Source organism: Geotrypetes seraphini, chromosome 1 (genome assembly GCF_902459505.1).
Source record: "Geotrypetes seraphini chromosome 1, aGeoSer1.1, whole genome shotgun sequence".
NCBI classification, from domain to species: domain Eukaryota; kingdom Metazoa; phylum Chordata; class Amphibia; order Gymnophiona; family Dermophiidae; genus Geotrypetes; species Geotrypetes seraphini.
This window is the reverse complement of record NC_047084.1, coordinates 469,361,626-469,381,003: the sequence shown is the minus strand read 5'-3', so window position 1 is coordinate 469,381,003 and position 19,378 is coordinate 469,361,626. Positions and strand designations below refer to the sequence as shown.

General features: G+C 41.0%; 1 protein-coding gene across 2 annotated transcripts; it reads left to right on the top strand.

Moving 5' to 3' along the window:
• The first annotated feature begins 6,504 nt into the window (after nucleotides 1–6,504).
• On the top strand, nucleotides 6,505–10,827 carry LOC117350267 (olfactory receptor 1C1-like). Of its 2 annotated transcripts, XM_033924469.1 has the most exons (2): nucleotides 6,505–6,522; nucleotides 9,907–10,827. In XM_033924469.1, exons 1-2 carry the CDS (start codon nucleotides 6,505–6,507, stop codon nucleotides 10,825–10,827), a joined length of 939 nt encoding a protein of 312 aa, XP_033780360.1. The 2 variants fall into 2 exon arrangements, with proteins under 2 accessions (XP_033780360.1, XP_033780370.1); XM_033924479.1 differs by lacking the exon at nucleotides 6,505–6,522 and having other exon boundaries at nucleotides 9,895–10,827.
• Nucleotides 10,828–19,378: the final 8,551 nt, after the last annotated feature.

The following is a 19,378-nucleotide window of genomic DNA, read 5'->3' as shown; positions in this document are numbered from 1 at the left end:
TTCAGTAAAATGTGGGGGGTTACAACCCCCCACATCCCCCACAACGCGGCGCGATGTCTATTAAGTAAAGTGGGGGGGTTCCCCCCCGTCGGAGCACTAAAAACAGTAATTTAGAGCGGTGCGGCGGCGCGCTCTGCGCTCAATTGTCTGGGCGCGCCTTTGTCCCGGCGCGCTTTTGACCGGACACCATAGAATCAGGTCCTTTGTGCTAATGTTTCAACTCATAAAATAAAGTTGGCACAAGAAAATGAGTTTCTTTTTTTAAGTTGCGACAAGTTCTGTTTGCAGAAGGCTCCAGCGATTTTCCATAGAGCTCTTGGAATTCCCTGCCTTATGGGTGTGTGTGCTCCTGGGCATCAACCATATTATTCAAGAAAGATTATATATCAAGAGTAGGAAAACCACTAGTACCTTCAGAATTCTTTGCAAGATGCACAAATTACAGGTTTCCAGTATACTTTGACTAATTCTTGCACCTTTTTTAGGCATCTGAAAGATATGAAGGCTTAAATTACTCAGAGGTTATGAAGTAAAACTCCTGGAACAGATTTATTCAGGTAATTTTTTCCCCCCAATTTAGAGATGAGCACAGTTCAGAGCTAAGTGTGGGGGTCTGATACTGTCATTGCAGGAGTATGAGTCTCAATACCAGAATTGCCAAAGTTGGTGTAGGGCATAACTGAGGTGCTTTAGCAAAATAAAGACTTAAGATCTAAATCTGTGAAATGTTGGAACAGTCATGCCTCTGTGGTGATATAGTTGTAGTCTGAAAATCTATATTCTTCTCAAACGAAACCTAAACTAAAAGGGAGATAAGGGGAAGATAAGCAGTGGGCTTATAAACTTGACCGAGCTGCATCCTATAAGGTGGAAGTGTGGGGGATGAGTAATAGTGGGAGGTGTGGATAGTATGGTATAGGTAGGCAAAAGAAAAGAGGTGAGCGGAGGATGGGTAGTTGGTGAGAAAAGCATTTGGGGGGAGGGAGGGAGGCTGAGGAGAGAAGTAACTGCAAGTCTCTACTTCAATTAATTGTAGTGCTTTGGAGAGAGTTCATGTTGGAAGTGGTAAGGTAGGTCATCACTGCCAAGCTGCGGGGAAAATTGGGTTATAGGTTGCTTAAGGCCATTCTGGCAGGGGTCTTATTCTGTGCTTAAGGCATTCTTTGTTATGTAATTGTTAAAGGTTAAAATAATATTTCAGAGTTTTCTGCCAAGTATGTGCAGCAGTAGTTGTGCAATCATGTGGGGATGCAAAGGGGGTTTTGTGCAGAATATATGAGATGCTTTGCGAGTGTCAGGGTTATACCACAATACAATTACAGTCTTCCTTTGCAGGTTTTTGACAAGCAGGCTCTTAACAATGTGAGAAAGCATTCAAAAATATTTTTCTATTTCATAAATATGGTATGATTCAAATGCAGAGGTCATTAAGGGTGCTGAGCTATTTTATCACCATTATATATACAATATATATCACCATTATATAAACAGTATATGGTCTCTGGGGTAAGGTGAGAATGAAAAGTAGGAAACAAAGGAGTATCAGAGCAGAAAGCAGAGTCTGTCTGAATGAAAATCCCAAGGTATTGAGTATATTACTATAGAAAAAAAAATTAAAAGTTTATGTGGCCTATCTTTGCTAATCATCAGATACTAACAGGAATAGTATTTTTCCGGACACCTCCTTTTCTAACATGTGCAGTATGTGATGAAGGGAGAAGGGATCAGATCCAAAATAAGCACTGATGGTTTTGTCCCTCCACCCTGCCTTAAGAACATAAGAGTTTCCATACTGGGACAGACCAAAGGTCCATCAAGCCCAGTATTCTGTTTCCTACAATGGCCAACTCAGGTCACAGGTACTTGGCAAGATCCCAAAAGAGTAAATCAGATTTTATGCTGCTTATCTTAGGGAAAAAGTAGTGGATTTTCCCAAATCTGTCTTAATAAAGGCTTAGGTTCATTTGTAGGAAATTATCCAAACCTTTTCTAAATTCTGCTGTGCTAACTGCTTTTATCACATTCTCTAGTAATAAATTTCAGATTTTAATTGCATACAGTATTACATGTATGAAGAAATATTTTCTCTTCTTTTTTTTAGAATGTTCTGCTTTATAGCTTCATTGCATGTCCACTACTCCTAGTATTGTAGGGCAGAATAAACAAGTGATTCACTTCTACCCATTCCATTCCACTCTATTTTTTTAGACCTCTATCATATATCCCCTGAGCTGTCTCTTCTCCAGGCTGAAGAGCCTTAGCTGCTTTAGCTTTTCCTAATAGCAAAATTATCCATCCCCTTTATCATTTCCGCCGCTTATCTCTGTATCTTTTCTTATTCTGCTATATCTGTTTTGACACCTTGAAGTAATGCAAAGGTATTAAAACATTCTCATTTTTGTTTTCCATAAACAGCGACATTGTATATAAATGAATAAAGAAATGCATATTTCTTTTTTTTTTTTTTTTTTTTTTACTGAACACAATGCAAAGTGATTTGCAATGCACATTTCACAAAGCTCACATGTTTCAGCTATTATTCAAAATAAAACATTATCTTTCTACCTTCGATGTCTGGACATTTTATTTCCTCCATCAAGCTATATACAGCTCAGACCAAGATGTTTATCTTTCCACCAAAACACACCTCCCCCCTTTCCCTATTCTCTGTTTCTGTGGACAACACTCTCCTCCCCCCTGCCTTGTCAGCTCGTCTAGGATCATCTTTGACTCCTCTCTTTCCTTCTCCAATCAGATCCAACAAACCATGAAAGCCTGCTGCTTCTTCCTTTATAATATTAACAAAATATGATCTCTCCTTTCTGAGCGCACTACCAAAACCCTTATCCATATTCTCATCACCTCTCACTTAATTACTCCAACTTGCTTCTCTCAGGTCTTCTGCTCAACCACCTCTCTCCTCTTCAATCCATCCAAGCTCAGTGTTGGAGCTTTTATTTCAGCAGCCAGCGATTTAAAAAAAAAAACAACAACCCTAATGTGACTTGATAAAAGGGAGACCTTACTTATTATGTATTTACTTTTACTGGTTTTATATTGACAGATTATTACTGTAGTACTAATTGAATGTCTGGTCAAGCAGCATTGTAGGCGAAAGGTGGCCACGTTGAGCATTGTGGTTGCATTTGTGCATTAAAGCAGTATTCTTCAACCACCGGTCCATGGACCGGTGCCGGTCCACAGAAATTTCCTGCCGGTCCACAGGGCCGGCATGTGCATCAGGCCCAAAACTGTGTTCTTCAACTGACGGTCTGCGGTGCGATCGATACGTTGTTAATAAGATGATATTGTGTGTATATATGAAAAATGAATGGAAAAAATAGTGTTACAATTAGGACTATGGGGGCAGGGTCTGGGGTGGAGACTGGGTAGAGATAGGCAGGATCTGGCCCACGACTTAGCCCAGTGTTCTTCAACCGCCGGTCTGTGGACCGATGCCGGTCCACAAAATAATTCTTTTATTTCTGCCGGTCCATAGGTGTAAAAAGATTGAAAAACACTGCATTAAAGCATTTGTTCTTGTGTTACTACTTTGTGTTTGCTTAGTGGTCTGGCATCGTTGCTGCTGGTCATAGCATCACAGATCCTGGTATCTTTTGGGAAGGCCAGAAGAGTATGTGTGGTTTTTCCAAATTTGTAAGAGCTTATACACATACCTTGGAAAACTGGATTCAGCATTTAGACTTGCTCTGAAAGGAGTATAAATGCTTTGGATAGAGTTAATGTTGGAAGTGGTAAAGCTAGATGATCCCTGACTAGCCTCAGGGGAAAATTGGGTTATAGGTTGCTTAAGGCCATTCTGACAGGGGACTTATTCTGTGGCTATGGCATTCTTTGTTATGTAATTGTTAAAGGTTAAGATAACGAGTATAAGTGTAAGACATCATATAAGTGTAAGCGAGTGAGTGTTATCAAACTGCATTAAACACTTCACATAGGGTTACAGCATGGTAACTGCTAGTGCTGTTGGTTTTTTTTTGTGTCAGCAAGCATGACATGGACAGAGAGTCTGAATGGAAGATGTTAAATAGTTAACCCCACTGCATGTGCTAACTCAATGTTTCTCAAGTTGGGTCTGGAATACCCCCTTACAAGTCAGATTTTCAGGATATCCAGAATAAATATAAATGAAAAAAAAATGTGCATATTATGCAGGCAGTGTATGCAAATCAATTTCATACTTTATTCATTGTGGATATCCTGAAAACTTGACTGGCAAGAGAATACTCCAGAACCAACTTGGGAAACACTGAGCTAACTGACTAATGTGGATTTAGGGGGGAATTCATCAAAGGGCATTACCGCTTTAGCACATGCTAATCACTAAAGATGTCCATAGGAATATAATGGAAATCTTTAGCATGTGATAATTATTAGCATGATTAGTGCATGGCAGTGTGGTTACACTCTTTGGTATATGTATTTATTTTTGTTACTTATACAGTATACCACTTATTAATTGTCTTACATTCAGGTTTCTGTCCCAGTAGGCTCACAATCTATCTAACATACCTGGGGCAATGGAGGATTGAGGGTCACAAGGAGCAGTGTGGGTTTGTACCCACAGCCTGAGGGTGCTGAGGCTGAAGCTCTAACCACTAGGCCACTCCTTCCTCCTTAATGCTTGACCACTTACGATTTCCTAAATAGAAGGTGCTAAGTGCTTCTGCATTAACTGGGAGCAGGTACCACATATGAATGTGAATGTTAATGAACAATCTTCAATAGCAAATACTGGGAATACCTCCAACATGTAGCACGTTAAGGGTTCCTTTTACTAAACGGTGCTAGAGATTTTTAGCACGAGCCGGCGAGGCAAATGCTCCAATGCTCATAGAATTCCTAGCCGGCTTATGCTAAAAACCTCTAGCACCGTTTTCAAAACTCAGCATAAATTTGATGCTACAGCTGGGGTTAAAGTTTCACCATGATGACTGCAAGTTTTACCTAGGCTTAGTAAAAAGACCCCTGATTGTTTGGACTTGGGATTTGCCTGAGTAGATGGGGTGTTTGTGCTTACTTTTGCGCTGTTTACCGCAATCTAAAGAAATAGAAAAATAGTTTTCACAGTTAGCAGTTTAATTGGCTCTTCTTCAATTACCAGTTCCTATACTGTACAATTCAGAACTCCAAGTGGTACCATTCTTTATTTTGCAAGTGTTCCTACCTAAGAAGGATATTTCCTAAGCTGTGTTTAAATAACACATTTTACCACAGTGATATTTACCTCAGGTGTTATCAACATATATTACCTGGCTGGAATAACACAGTAACCCCCACATCAGGCTTGCTAACTTTTAACATAGTAACATAGTAACATAGTAGATGACGGCAGATAAAGACCCGAATGGTCCATCCAGTCTGCCCAACCTGATTCAATTTAATTTTTTTTTTTTTTTTTTAATTTTTTCTTCTTAGCTATTTCTGGGCAAGAATCCAAAGCTTTACCCGGTGCTGTGCTTGGGTTCCAACTGCCGAAATCTCTGTTAAGACTTACTCCAGCCCATCTACACCCTCCCAGCCATTGAAGCCCTCCCCTGCCCATCCTCCACCAAACGGCCATACACAGACACAGACCGTGCAAGTCTGCCCAGTTACTGGCCTTAGTTCAATATTTAATATTATTTTCTGATTCTAAATCTTCTGTGTTCATCCCACGCTTCTTTGAACTCAGTCACAGTTTTACTCTCCACCACCTCTCTCGGGAGCGCATTCCAGGCATCCCAAAGAGTATGCTAATTTCTGTTTCCACTCCACAGATCTCCCCATCAAATACCCACCACCAATCATAGGTTCTTCCAAAAAAAACCTCTTCTAGACATGTTCCCCCACCTTTCTAAAATAGTCCCCTATTCTTGAAGAGAATTGCAGACCTATTGTGGCTATCTATGGTGTCTGACTGTTGGGAACAATACCACAGTGTCAGGATAAAACAATGAGGTTTTTTGTAAAAAAAAAAAAAAAAATACCAAAAAACAAACACACCAATTCTGTATGTGGGAATTTTGGTTCCTGTGTTTTATGTTGTCTGGCAGTTGGGGGCAAAAACAATCCCAAACATACCTCCTGTGTACGTTGCTGGCATCAAAATCATATCTCCGACTCCTAGCAGTAATCTAGCAGCACTATCATTACAGGTCTTATTTAGCAGCTTGACCTCTAATGGCTATCGCTAGGGGTTAAATACATAATTTGGATGCCAGCAAGCTATGGGAGAATAGCTGGGGATTGCTTCTCCTTCCCACCACTAGTAACCAGGAATAGCCCTCTTAAGTCAAGTGAGGCCTCTTCGGGAGTTTGGGGGTCAATTTCAGAGATTCTGGGAGTCTCTTCAGAGTTGGGGTGTTTGGAGTGTCCAGAAGTCTCTTCAGAGGGATAGGGTGTCTGTTATAGATTTGCTGGGGTGGGCTTTGATTGGGGAGGGGATTATTATTTGAGACATTGAGGGTGGCACAGGAATTAGGATAGCACTGGCTTTTAAAAATGGCCTTGGAAGCAGCTGCACCCAGGAAGGAAAAATAATGCCACCACAAAACTGTCATTAATTTCCCACAATTTAAAGCAGCTTGCGAAGTAGTTTGCAGGCATTTGCATAATTTGCATCTCAACAATATGCTACCTGTGTTGCAGTAAATCAAAATGCATTAAGGATGGATAGCACATGATTTCAGAACTTTATGAGCCTTAGCCTCATCTGCTGTGAACCGCCTAGAACCATTCGTGGTCTGGCGGTATATAAGAATAAATTATTATTATTATTATTATTAAATGGCAAAAAAACAAAACAAAAACAATCCATTAACACATGCTAATAATTAGTCCACTAAAATAGCTGCTCCTTCTACATGTGTATCTCTAGCTGTCCTTTCACATACTGTAATTTACAAAAAGCTCTGGACATTGGTATGAGGAGTGAGGTGATTAAATTTACGGACGATACGAAGTTATTCAGATTAGTGAAGACACAGGGGGATTGCGAAGATCTCCAACATTATCAAGCTCGAGAAATGGGCATCGACATGGCAAATGAGGTTCAACGTGGATAAGTGTAAAGTGATGCATGTTGGTAACAAAAATCTCATGCACGAATACAGGATGTCTGAGGCAGTACTTGGAGAGACCTCCCAGGAAAGAGACTTGAGAATTCTGATCGACAAGTCGATGAAGCTACCCCTTAACCCCTTTCAATTTTCTGCATATTGCTTAGGAGGGAAAAGCTGCAGCAAAAAATAGAGGGCTGTTCTCTGCTGCCTGAGACTTTTGGCATTGACCTATAGAGTTATTAGGGAAATCCCAATGTATTCATACAAATCAAATCCCCTGGTGTAACCCTCAAATTTATTGCAATCTCTGCAATTCCAAAGTCTGCCTACTTTAATACTAAGGGCCCTTTTATCAAGCCATGGTAGAGCACTCTGGTGCAGGCAGGCGAGATAAATGCTCTGTTGCTCATTCAATTCCTATGAGCGTCAGAGCATTTACCTTGCCGGCCCGTGCTATAACACACTACTGCAGCTTGATAAAAAGGGGCCTAAATCTAGAAATACTATGTGATACTTTGTGCTTATCATATTCGTTATTTAACACTTTGTATAGGGAATTATCAAATAAATTTAGGGCCCCTTTTATCAAGCTACACTAGAGGTTTTTAACACGAGCCGGCGTGGTAAATGCTCTAATGCTCATATAATTACTATGAACGTCAAAGCACTTACCTTGCCAGCCTACACTAAAATCCTCTTAACTCAACTGATATAATGAGGGGCTGGGTGGGTGGGTCAATATTTAGCTGGGTAAAATGGCATGACTGAAAATTACCCTCCTTAACCCTAGCACTGATTCTGTTAGCCTTTTAAAAAAAGGGACATTTTTCTGCTCTTCTTTAGGTTGCTGAAATAGTATATACTAGCTGATTACCCGGCGTTGCCCGGATATTTATTTATCCCAAAATGTCCAACCCCCTACATGTCCCACCCCCCTATGAACCACATGTCCCACCCCCCACGTTACCCCCCCCACATGTCCCATATGCCCCACCCCCATGTCCCAACCCCCTACCCTCCACATGTCCCAAAGGAATGTCCCTCTCTATGGGGCTGAACTTAGACTTAAACGGCATCGGGAGTGTCGGTATTCATCTCTGCGAGGCCGAAAACTATGGGTTGGACATTAATATCTGTTGCTTTTGATAATTTTAACATATCACCCCCTTCCCACCCCCACAGTATTTTACCCCGTTCCACCTGCACAATATTTTTCCCCAGATAGTAAGTCATATGTGTACCAAGTTTGGTTGAAATCTCTCCATGCGTTTCAGAGTTATGCTGAGTATTCATGTGTGAGCCTGAAAACACTATGGGGTAGATACTAAAATCTGTCATTTTCAATCATTTTTACATATCCCCCCCTTCCCACCCCCACAATGTTTGTCCTCAGATAGTAAGTAATGTGTATGTCAAGTTTGGTTGAAATCTGTCCATGCATTGAAGAGTTATGCTGGAACATACATACATACACACACACACATATATTCAAATTATAATGTGAAATATTTGACAAAATGAATACAATACAACTAACGCAAAACGTGATTATAAACAACATTTTTAGTTTCACCTCCTGGAGCAAGAACATATAAATTCTTGGGTGAACCCACCCTTGAGCAAGCAACATAGAGTTGTGGGCCGCGAGACCCCCAGAACATATCACCCCAGGAAGTGAGGGATCTGCATACCAAGTTTCGTTCAAATCGGTCAAGCCGTTTGTGAATTACTGTGAGAATGGCAGCTTTTTACATTTGTTCCATTGACATGAATGGGTGAAATCTGATTTTATGTTTGTAGCTCCGCCCACGTGTGCAGGTGGGCCGTGAGACCCCCAGAACATATCACCCCAGGTAGTGAGGAATCTGCATACCAAGTTTCGTTCAAATCGGTCAAGCCGTTTTTGCGTGATCGCGGCACATACACACATACACACATACATACCTCCGATTTTATATATATAGATAAAAGAGATTTTCAACTGTGTACCTGCTACTTACCCCTCACCGATAAAAACAAAAACTGTGGATACTGATGTTCTGAGGTACATTTATTACACACTCTTACACTTAAAACCATAAAAATACAAATGCAATAGTTCAACACGCTTTCCTCAGGGGTCCAATGGATCTCAATTGCACAGCGATTTTGGATTACATGTTATAAAGACTGTTTTCAGTCTATTTCTTTATCTGTGCAATTGAGATCCATTGAACCCCTGAGGAAGGCGTGTTCGCTGAAACATGGACCATGTAAGGTCCAGTTGGACTACTGCATTTGTATTTTTATGGTTTTAAGTGTAAGTGTGTATAAGGGGAATGTGTGGTGCAGTGGCTAAAAAAGCTACAGCTTCAGCACCCTGGGGTTGTGGGTTCAAACCCACGCTGCTCCTTGTGACCCTGGGCAAGTCACTTAATCCTCCTATTGCCCCAGGTACATTAGATAAATGTGAGCCCACCAGAACAGACAGGGAAAAATGCTTGAGGACCTGAATAAACTCATCTAAACTGTTCTCTGCTCTTCTGGGAGAATGGTATAGAAAATTGAAACAATAAATAAATTTATCTTAGAACATCAGTATCCACAGTTTTTGTTTTTATCGGTGGATTGTTTTTTTTTTTGTGGATCCTAGGGTCTTCATCTCTTTTTTTTGTTGTGTTGCACTTACAACTCATCCCCCCCACACACACACTGACACACAGAGAGCAGGTACTTATATGCTGTGCCTTCTAATATTCAAAGAGAAACAGTGGACATCATTCTGATTCTGACATGAGTTTCTTAGCATAATGTTTATTTTGATTTTTGCAGCAAAAAGATAGAAGCATATCAGATGAACGAGACAAAAGTGATAGAATTTGTTCTTCTGGGCCTCACGGATCGTGCAGACCTAAGAGGTCCCCTCATTGCAGTGTTCCTAGTCATGTACCTGATCAACCTGATGGGGAATGGAACCATGATCTCAGTTATTAGTAGAAGTTCCCAGCTCCATACCCCTATGTATTTCTTCCTCTGCAACTTATCCTTTGTGGACATGTGTTTCACTTCAGTCACCATCCCCAAAATGTTAAGCAACCTCATCTCTGATAAGAAATCCATCACTTACTCTGAGTGTATCACCCAGCTCTATTTCTTTGTTGCTTTTGCAACAGCAGAATGTATACTCCTGTCTGTTATGGCATATGACCGTTATGTTGCTATCGGTAATCCACTGCATTATATCACAATTATGAGCAAGAAGGTGTGCATAAGTATGTCTGCTGCTTCATGGCTCATCAGTTTCCTAAACGCCTTGTTGCACACACTGTTGGTACATCGTCTTTCCTTCTGCAATAACATCAAGATTCAACACTTCTTCTGTGACCTCACACCAATGATACAGCTCTCCTGCATGGACACCTCCATCAATCAGCTCATGATCTTCGCCGAGGCCTCACTGTTGTCAATAGTGCCCTTCCTGATCATCCTTATCTCCTACATCCGCATCATTACTACCATTCTTAAGATTCAGTCCACTGGAGGAAGACTAAAAACCTTCTCTACTTGCTCCTCCCACCTCACAGTGGTCCTGCTTTTCTATGGGACAGTTATTTTTATGTATTTCAGGCCTTCTTCCAGCTATTCCATGGAGAAAGACAAGATCTCTAGTGTAGTATACAATGTGGTATCGCCCATGCTGAACCCATTCATCTATAGCTTGAGGAACCGAGATGTGAAGATGGCACTGAAGCAAGCTTTACAGAAAAAGATATCTTCATCCTAAGTGTAAACTTTAACTAAGTAATAGCCAATTTACAAATAAAAGACATTTCAAGTCCCATTTGATCCTTTCTACAAAATCATAGTGAGATGGAGGATACTTCAATTCCATTTGGATTCTCACTTGCTACGAGCAATGTATGTTTGTTTTTAAGTTGCCGTACAACTTGCTGCTACTAGCTCAAGTGTCTAAATTATTTGAAGGACAATTTTCATATTTCTTGCCTGGTTGCAGATTTATGGATCCTTTCTAGCTGCAGACTTGTCTAACTGAAAGTGTGTGTGTGTACTCAATAGCCCTGTTTTTTTCTATAACAATGTTGACATTCATTCTGAGCTTTCCTCTGGAATTTCCTTAGATACATGTGTGCATATCTACTGTACATCCCTTGAGAGGGCAGTTTTCAAACTGCACATGTCCACAAGGCAATGCACTTGGAATGGCATTGGAAATTGCTTTCATCCTGTCTCTTCTCAGAATGCCTGATGTTTCTTTTTTGTCATGTTTCTATTTCTTCTCCTTTGTTTTGTCATAAAAATGCTTTTCCTTTTTGGTTGTCCTTTCATAAGTAATTCATGCTGTTTTTCAATACAAAGCACATTCATTCAATAATGCATTTAGGGGGGAAGTCATCAAAGGGTGCTAAGCGTGTTAAGGCATGCAATCATGTCAATGCATACAAATGTGGTGGTGTGGTACAATGGTAAGAGCTACAGCCTCAGAACCCTGAGGTTGTGGGTTTGAATCCTGCAGTGCTCCTTATGACCCTGGACAAATCACTTAATCCCCATTATTCCAAGTACATTAGATAGCCCAGGGGACAGTTAGAGAAAAAAGTTTGAGTACCTGAATAATTTGTAATCCACATAGAATTATAAGATATGCAGAATATAAATTATTTATTTATTTTTTTTTGTGGTCAGAAGTGCTACCTGCTAAAGACACCTATTGGAATATAAAGGGCATCTTTAGCAGTTAGCACATACTAATGTATTTGCATATGCTAAAGCATTTAGGAGTCCTTTTATTAAGGTTCACTAACCAATTTAGTGTCCACTAAATGCTAAGATGCCAATAGGAATATAATGGATGTCTTAGCATTTAGCTTGCTAAATCAGCTAGCGCAGCTTAATAAAAGGACCTCTTAGTTATTTATGCATTGCAAGTAGGCATTGTTAGAGAGAAACTCGGGCTATGAAGGGGTGGAACTATATTTTGAATGCATTTTGTATAACATACCTGTGTTTACACATAGCTAGGAAAAAGTTCTATAACTTAGGTACCAAAGTTCTATGTGTGTGCTATGCATATAAATGTTTAGAATACTAGTATATTTTTACTAGGCGTGTGCTTACATGCATATATGCTTGTATGCTGCATTAACAGTGACTTGCAGTGCCATTTATAGCAGGAGATTCACTAGATTTCCTAAACCAAGGGTGTCCAACCTCAGCCTTTGTCAGGTTGGGTTTTCAGGATTTCCATAATGAATATGCATGAGATCTATTTGTGTACAATTGAGGCACCTCATGCAAATAGATCTTATGCATATTCATTGGGAAATCCTGAAAAATGCCAAACCTCAAATGGACCTCAGCAAACTACACAGTAAATTATTGACTGTATCAAAGCTATTATTTATGAGAGAGGAAAAAGATCTCAGAAATCTGCTCAGATAAAACAACACTTATATTCTGAGACTTACAGGCTACAGATTCCTATCATTGATCCTGAAAAACATCCCAATTCAATATACGTAAAGTCCCACAACAATGGAATCCAAAATGAAAATTAATATGAACATTCAAATTCAAGGAGGAAAAGATTTCAGTGGGTACGCACATGGAGTCTGTCATAGGGGAGAACACCCTCCAGGGATTCAAGACAAAGTTAGACAAGTTCCTGCTGAACCAGAACATACACAGGTAGGGCTATTCTCAGTTAGGGCTACTGATTTTTTTTTTTTAACTACAGGGGGTTGGGAGGCCGGTGGCAGAAAGTAGTAGGCATCCCTCCTGCTGATCTGCAACTTAAAGGCAGGAGAGGTTGTGGGGCTCACTTGGGGGATGTCTTGAAGGGCTTGGCAGGAGAGGTTGGGAGGAACATCTGTGGAGGAGAGAGATATTTAAAAAAAAAATTGGACATTGGGGACTTTTGCCAGCAGGGTCAGCTGTCATAGCCTTACTTTCCTGTCAGTGCCTCAGCCAATCAGCACTCAGGCACTGACAGGAAAGTAAGACTACGACAGCTCCGACCCTGCCAGTAAAGTTTCATGGGAAATAACACACATCCTTATAATGCATTAGTATAGGATTCTCCCTGGCTGCTACAAGGATCAGTAGCAGCCAGGGAGAAACCCTTTGTGCATCAGCAGAAGAGTCTTACTTGTAAGGAAACCTTTTGTGCATTGGGACCTGAATGTCAATCATGTCCCTGCATATACTGCCTGCAACAAGGGAATATTGTGTTTAGCGAAGAGTCCAGTGACTTTGCAAAAAGCTCTAGGTATTCCATCCCTTCTCTGTGCATATGTACAGGGACTTCTGGGAGCAAACTTTATTAATCATGGGAGATTATAAACTGAGAATAAGAACATCTCCACTATACACCTGGAATGTAGGAAATGAACAGGTGCAACAACTGCATTACTGACAGGATTCTAGCATCATGTGAACAACATCAGCTTCAATCTTTGAAAGTTTTCTTGGCATCTCAAGTGAAATGGTGTGGTGGCTGTGTTAGTCTACTTGTCAAGGTAATATATGGAAATAAAACAAAAAACAAAGGAAATAAGATAATACCTTTTTTATTGGACTAATGATACATTTTATGATAAGCAAATGTTGACAAATATTAGTATTAAGCAAGCCCGAGAGCTAGTCTCGACGGGCGCCCCTAACGCGGGGCTGGGTGGCCCGCCGAGGCGCCCGTCGGGCTAGTTAGAAAGAGAGCGGGGGGAGGGGCTGAAGGGGGGGCGGTCCGTGGTCGCAGGATCTCTTCCCCTTCCGCCCCTCGGGGACGTCGCAGCCGAGAGGGATTGTGGGGGGAGGGGTACAAAGGGAGCATGCTCGGAGGACTTAAACCTTTCGGTCCTCCGAGACTGTGTTCCCACCCGCCCGCCCATTAGGTTGGGGTGCGTGGGATGGATGGGGTGCGGTATCCCGAGCTACTCGCTACTGGGGCTCATCAAGGGATGAGCGGTGGGCCGGCTGGGAGCCGTGCCCGGTGGGTCGGTTGACCCTGGATAATGGGGCATGTGTGGGACATGCCACCCCTCAGACCCTAGCTTGGATGGCGGGGTCGGGGGCCAATTACTTCGGAGGGTAGCTCGGGATCAGGTAACAATGGTGATACCATTGTTATGGGGTTTGTCAATGTTTTGATTTGGTTAACTTATGTATATTTAATTATATTGAATTCTTGAATATGTTATTATTCAATAAACAGGGCTGCGGCCAGGTATTTACCAACTAAGGTGTGTTTTGTCTTCTTGGGGTTAGTTAGAGGTATACAAGGACGGGGGAAGGGGTGTTAAGTAACGGGAGGCGGGCCACTCCAGGTACCGCTGTTAAAGGAAAACATGAAAACATTTCAGTAGTAGTTTCATATGTAACTAGGAGATAGAGAGAACACAAAGCAGTTTTATATTTTTTGTAATGTGAAAGAAAGCCCAGATCTTTGTTAAGTCCTGTCTAATAAGTGTCAAAATATTTCAGCATTTTAATTTCAAAGGCCTTATATTCTTGGATTATCTTAAAATTCCATTTTAATATTCTCAACATAACATCATCTAAAAAATAATGAGGTATGGAATGCTCAGCAATTATGAAGTAAAAAAACCTGATACTTTGGTTATTTCTCAGATCAAGAGAGAAGAGACAACACAGGCACAGATACTGTAAGTGTGGGGTCTGGTACTGGAATTGCATGGTTGCTGCAGGGTATGAATGAAGTGCCTTGGCAGAGTTAATACTTAAGAAATGCAGAGCAAACAAATCTATGCTGTGATGTAACTCGTAGATTGCAAAAATATTTTTTCTTCTGCGGTATAAATTGAAAAATTAAAAACCCCTTTAATATAATTATAGCTTGACAGGTAGATGTTTAAGAAAAATACTTTGAACAGTGTGAGAGAAGATTACAAATCTATCTTTATATCATAATTACAGCTTGATTTCATATATAGTGGGCATTACAGAGGGAATTTAAAGGACCCACCTTTATACCAATCATAGAGCAGGCATGAATGCAGACATCTAAGTGAGAGATATGCCTATGTCCCACCCATACTCTGCCTATGTGTAAATCCCTTGCAAATATGTTATATGTTGGCAAACCGACAATTGACCCTGGGTACTCCACAGATCTAAGGAACAGACGAAAACAAAAACAACTGTGGAGAAGATATCCAAGATGCTGGCTTTATTGAAGATTCAATCTTTTAATCCACATGATAACATGTCTAGGACCCAAAGAATGGGAACTAAGGACCATTCTTTGGGTCCTAGACATGTTATCATGTGGATTAAAAGATTATGGGCTCCTTTTACAAAGGTGTGCTAGCGTTTTTAGCGCATGCACCGGATTAGCGTGCACTATAGCACGCGCTACCTGAAAAACTACCACCTGCTCAAGAGGAAGTGGTAGTGGCATGCGCGCGTGGCATTTTAGCGTGCGCTATTCCACGTGTTAAGGCCCTAACACACCTTTGTAAAAGGAGCCCTATATGTTATATGTTGCAAATAAGTTAAACAAGCAATTACAGAATAATACCCTACTAGCACTTATGGGGTCCATATGCACATATGTGTATAAGTATTAGCATTCTAAAAAATTACAAGCACAATGAGCACATAAATGTGAGCACTTAAGCTGTGGACTTGCCCTTTATGAGGAATTCTATGAGCATCAGACCATTTACCACACCGGCTCGTGATAAAATTGTCTAGCGCAGCTTGATAAAAGGAGCCCAAAATTAGGCTAGTAAAAAGGCTGTCCTAACTTTCCCCCCTCCCTTTTACAAAAGCGCTGCTTCGATGATCATAGGAACTCTATGACTGTCAGAGCAGCGCTTTTGTAAAATGGGGGGTTTATGTGGTGAAATGAACCAGGCGCTGGTCTGAATATCAGCTGATGCCTTGTTAATTTCTAGGTGACTGTTTAGAGCTGTGAAATCAGTACCAAGAGCCATACATGCCCCAGCATTGAATATCTGGGATCAGATCAGCCCATAGCTGAGTGGCTCACCACTGTGGACTGACTAATGGGAGAATATGTATTGCTGGTTACAATAGTTCAACATATGCTTGCATTAATGCAAGTCCTGATTTTAGGTGACCTAAATAAACACTTTGAGAATGCTAATGCTGGGAATTTCAATTCTTTCATCTCTTTGCTAAACATGATCTTGGTTTTGATTTAATATTTCAGCTTCCTAGGAGAAAGGTCATCAGCTAAATGTTGTATTTTCTTCAACTGGGAATTTAGGGGTACCTATTGGGAATATTTGTAAAACAATCCCAATACAGAATGATTACTAATTATATTCAATTATTATAGGGACCAGGCCATGGCTATGAAAATCTCAAGGACTTAAGCAGTAGTCCAAAGACAGGATAGATGGTAAGCAGCTATGGTCTCCAGCATGGACTATATACTGTATATTACAAGAGTAAACATATTGCTCATCAATGGAAATACTGGCTGTAAGGGAACAAGCTATTCATTGCAACTCTGGATCTGAGAGAACCATTTAATTAAGAAATTTTGCTGGAACGTAATCACATCCTTAGTTCACTTCATCACTTTTAAAGATAAAATCCAAATGTCTGAGCCTAAAGCTCCACTGGAGATTATTAGTGATCCTTCACTCAGAAAACAGCAGCATGTACAAATCAAGTATTATAAGAACATTGAATATTCAGATTTAATTGTCAAGAATCAGAATAATGATACACCATAATTTAAGTATATATTGTTGAAACAAAACATAGAAACATAGAGTATGAAGGCAGAAAGGGCCATCGGCCCAAACAAGTCTGCCCACTCAAAGAACCCTCCCTCTAAAAGAACCCTCCCCCCTAAGCATTTCCCCGGAGCGAACCCACATGTTTATCCCATCGTCCCTTGAAGTCGAGCATGTTACTGGCAACTACTTGACGTGGAAGACCATTCCAGCAATCAACCATCCTTTCGGTGAAGAAGTATTTCCTGATGTCACCATGAAGTCTCCCACCCTTGAGACAATCCTTGAAACAACATTAGTCCATCAGATTTAGTTTGCAGCCTAAGGAGTCCTTTTATTAAACTATGGTAAGTGCGAGCACACACTTACTGTACATTAAGAAGGCTTACTGAGGGATGTGCACTGGCATCCTGCGGTAAAGTAAATGTGCCTTTTTGCATGCATTACCACTTTGATGTAGGCGTCTACACTGAGGCGCCTACCAGCAAGTAGTTAGGTATGGTTCGGGGTGGATCTGAGGTGGAGTTTAGGCATGGATTAAATTAGGCGCCAGTATCATAGGCCAAGAAAACCATGGCTTAATATATCGGTGCCTACGTTCTTCATGCCTACCGGTACCTAAGTCAATTTAGGCACTACTAAGCGTGATTCTACAAAAATGCCTAACTTTGATTGACATGCAGTAGATGCTGTTTTCTAGGCGCCTTCCAAGTTAGGTGCCGTTTATAGAATCTGGCCCTTACCACCTATAAAATAGGTGGCGATAGGGACTCCCAGGGTGATGTTTTTTAATGGACATGCATTGATGGCAAAATTAGAACATGAAAAATGAACACAATGTGGTGAGTGATGTCTGGTTAAGTAATGAGGAAAAAGAGCTCAAATACCCCTATGTCTAAACGAATGTTTAAGAAGACACACTCAAAGAGGCAAAAGGTACTATTATTGGTAAGAAAAAACAAACCTCATTGCATTGCATATATGTGTAAAAAATATTTCATTTATTTGTTAGGTGCTCTAATTTTTTTCAATATGAATTTCTAACATTTAGGGCTCCTTTTACTAAGCAACGGTAGTGTTTTTAGTGTGCGCTGCAGATTAGCGTGTGCTAACCCCCACACTATGCTGAAAAACTAACGCCAGCTCAATGGAGGTGTTAGCGTATAGCACATGCGCTAAGCACGCGCTAAAACCGCTAGCGCAACTTAGTAAAAGGAGCCCTTAGTGTCCCATTGAGTGTGTCTTGTTAAACATTCGTTTAGATACAGGGGTATTTGAGATTGATTTTGTATTTCCTGGAAACTTGTTTGTTTTGTGAAGACTGCATAATAAAAGTCTACTTTTGTTTTCAACTATTCAAATCTTGCCTTAGTGACTTCTGTGAGCTTTTCTGTGTGGTCTGTAAAGGTGCTTTGGCTTATTAGCCAGCACTGCCTGTAGGGCCTTCTCCCTGTTGAGAGGCAGGCCTAGTATTCAATGCCGCCTGGTGGTAGGTCACCACATTGCTCTTTGTGGTGGGGGGGGTTTCCGGCACTCTCCTGCCACATTCATTCAGCGGGGTGAGGGGTTTCTGGCAGGAGGGACTGGGCATACCTCCTGCCGCGTTCATTCGGGGGGTAGGGGAGTGTTCTGGGAAGGAGGGATTGGGCATCCTTCCTGCCGCGTTTGATCGGGGGAGTGGGGAAACTGGCGGCTATAGCCTCAGCCGCTAAACTTATGGTGGCAGGGACATCCCTTGCTGTGAAAAACTTAGCGGTCACATCTTCTTACAGTGTCAGCCAGCATTTTGCTGGCCTACATTGTACACATCTCCCACTGGTCTAGGGAGATGCTGGCCTAGGTGCGCCTAAGGCTACTTCCAGGACAATCCACGCCTACATCTAGCCTTAGGTGAGCTTAAGTGGGCATGTGGGCTTCCCTAGGCTCCTGGAAGTGCCGCCAATGTAGACAGCCTGCCTTGGGAGCTTTTTTTTTTTTTTAAAGTGCATTCCGATTGGCTGCCTACAAACAGGACGCTGTTTACAAAATTGGGGCCTTAATCTCCAGTAGGTTCTATTTCTCTGCATTAACTGCATGGCAACCCTTCCAAAAAGGCTGAGAATACCCCCAACATTTTGACCATTACCCCCAAATTCTATAAATGACACTTTGAGTTGCATGTGCAAATTTGGGTGCATGCCAATTTGATCATACAACTTAATTGGTTTTGTAACAAGCAATCATTAGTGTTAATTGGTTTTAAGTTTATGTATCTAAAATGTGGTGCTGTAAATGGAAATGGGAGGGTCATGAGTGGATCTGGGACATTACTTAAAGTTACATGCGTAATTATAGACTAAGGGGTAACTGTGCCATGTTTCCATTGGTGCAAATAGCCATGCTTAAATTTAGACATGGCTCATGGGCATAAGCGCTATTCTATAAACCACATCTAACTTTAGGTGCCATTTATAGAATAGCTCTATGGCTTTTTTTTCAGTGCTGATTTTTTAGTTGTAATGTATAGAAATCAGTCCTTACTGCAAAACCTTTGTATAATGTTAGCTGAAAGATACTCCAAATATGATTGCCAGGTTACTTTTATCTCTT